Source organism: Emiliania huxleyi (genome assembly GCF_000372725.1).
Source record: "Emiliania huxleyi CCMP1516 unplaced genomic scaffold EMIHUscaffold_535, whole genome shotgun sequence".
Taxonomy (NCBI): Eukaryota; Haptophyta; order Isochrysidales; family Noelaerhabdaceae; genus Emiliania; species Emiliania huxleyi.
Genome location: NW_005197982.1, coordinates 27,825 through 28,715, shown reverse-complemented (window position 1 = coordinate 28,715; position 891 = coordinate 27,825). Strand labels below are relative to the sequence as shown.

The following is an 891-nucleotide window of genomic DNA, read 5'->3' as shown; positions in this document are numbered from 1 at the left end:
GAGCTTGCGGGGACTCCGCGGCTGCGCTTGCCACGCGTGGGCATCCCGAGGCCGCCCCCAAAGAGCATGTCCAGCAGATTGGGCGGGCCGCTCGAACCGCCGCCAAAGGGGTTCGGCGGCGGTTTTTGCATCCCCATCATCCCGAACGGATTGGAAGCGCTCGGCTTCTTCTCGGGCCGTGGCCGCAGCGATGGTTTCTGAGGCGTCTCGAAGCTCGAGGAGCCGCCTTGCCCCCCTCTCGCGACGCTCAGCAGCTCAAGGGACGAGACGCCCAGCTCGGGCGCGGTGGCATCTGCGAGGCTCGAAAGCGCACGGTCTCCCAGCCCACCGATCGTCGGCGCGCGCTCGATCGTCATGAGCAGCGCGTGCGCCTGTTCCAGCGAGAGCGGCTCGAGCTTTCGATTGAGCTCGATGCGCGGCGTCATTAGCCCCTCGAGGCTCTCGGTGCACGACACTGCGAAGAAGGTCTCGCGGCCAAGCGACTTGCCCGCGCGCGCCTCCGAGATCTGGAGGTAGCGCCGCTCGCTGCCGTCCGGCGGGACTTGCACCTTATCGCCCCGTCGGACGGCGTTGTCCGGGGACAGGACGTTGGGGAAGACGAGGGTGAGCTTGCCCTCCTCGTCCACATGCAGGATGTAGAGCCGCCCGTTGTGCTTTGCGACCGCCCGGAGGGTGATGTCATCTCCCGCGTAAACTGGGATCCGCTTGGCCCTCGCCTCAGCTTCGGCAACGTCGCCCAGCGAAGAGAGCGAACGGTCGGCCTGGCGCTTGCTTGGGCGCTTCGAGTGGGCGGGCTCGAGCAGGGTGAGATCAGCGCCCGGGTGGAACATGCTGACGTCGCGGAGCCGGCTGAGTGCGTGCAGACTCGCCGGGATGTCCCGACCGGCGGCG

The 891-nt window shown here is 68.1% G+C and overlaps 1 protein-coding gene across 1 annotated transcript in view; it reads left to right on the top strand.

Moving 5' to 3' along the window:
* EMIHUDRAFT_470727 (hypothetical protein) overlaps window positions 1-891 on the top strand; it is a gene marked incomplete at its 5' end in the record, with an annotated part of 3,274 nt that overhangs the window by 547 nt on the left and 1,836 nt on the right. The window contains 2 exons of the mRNA XM_005765749.1: window positions 585-603; window positions 633-804. Coding sequence (XP_005765806.1) covers window positions 585-603; window positions 633-804 — 191 coding nt within the window. The remainder of the gene's footprint in view (window positions 1-584; window positions 604-632; window positions 805-891) is intronic.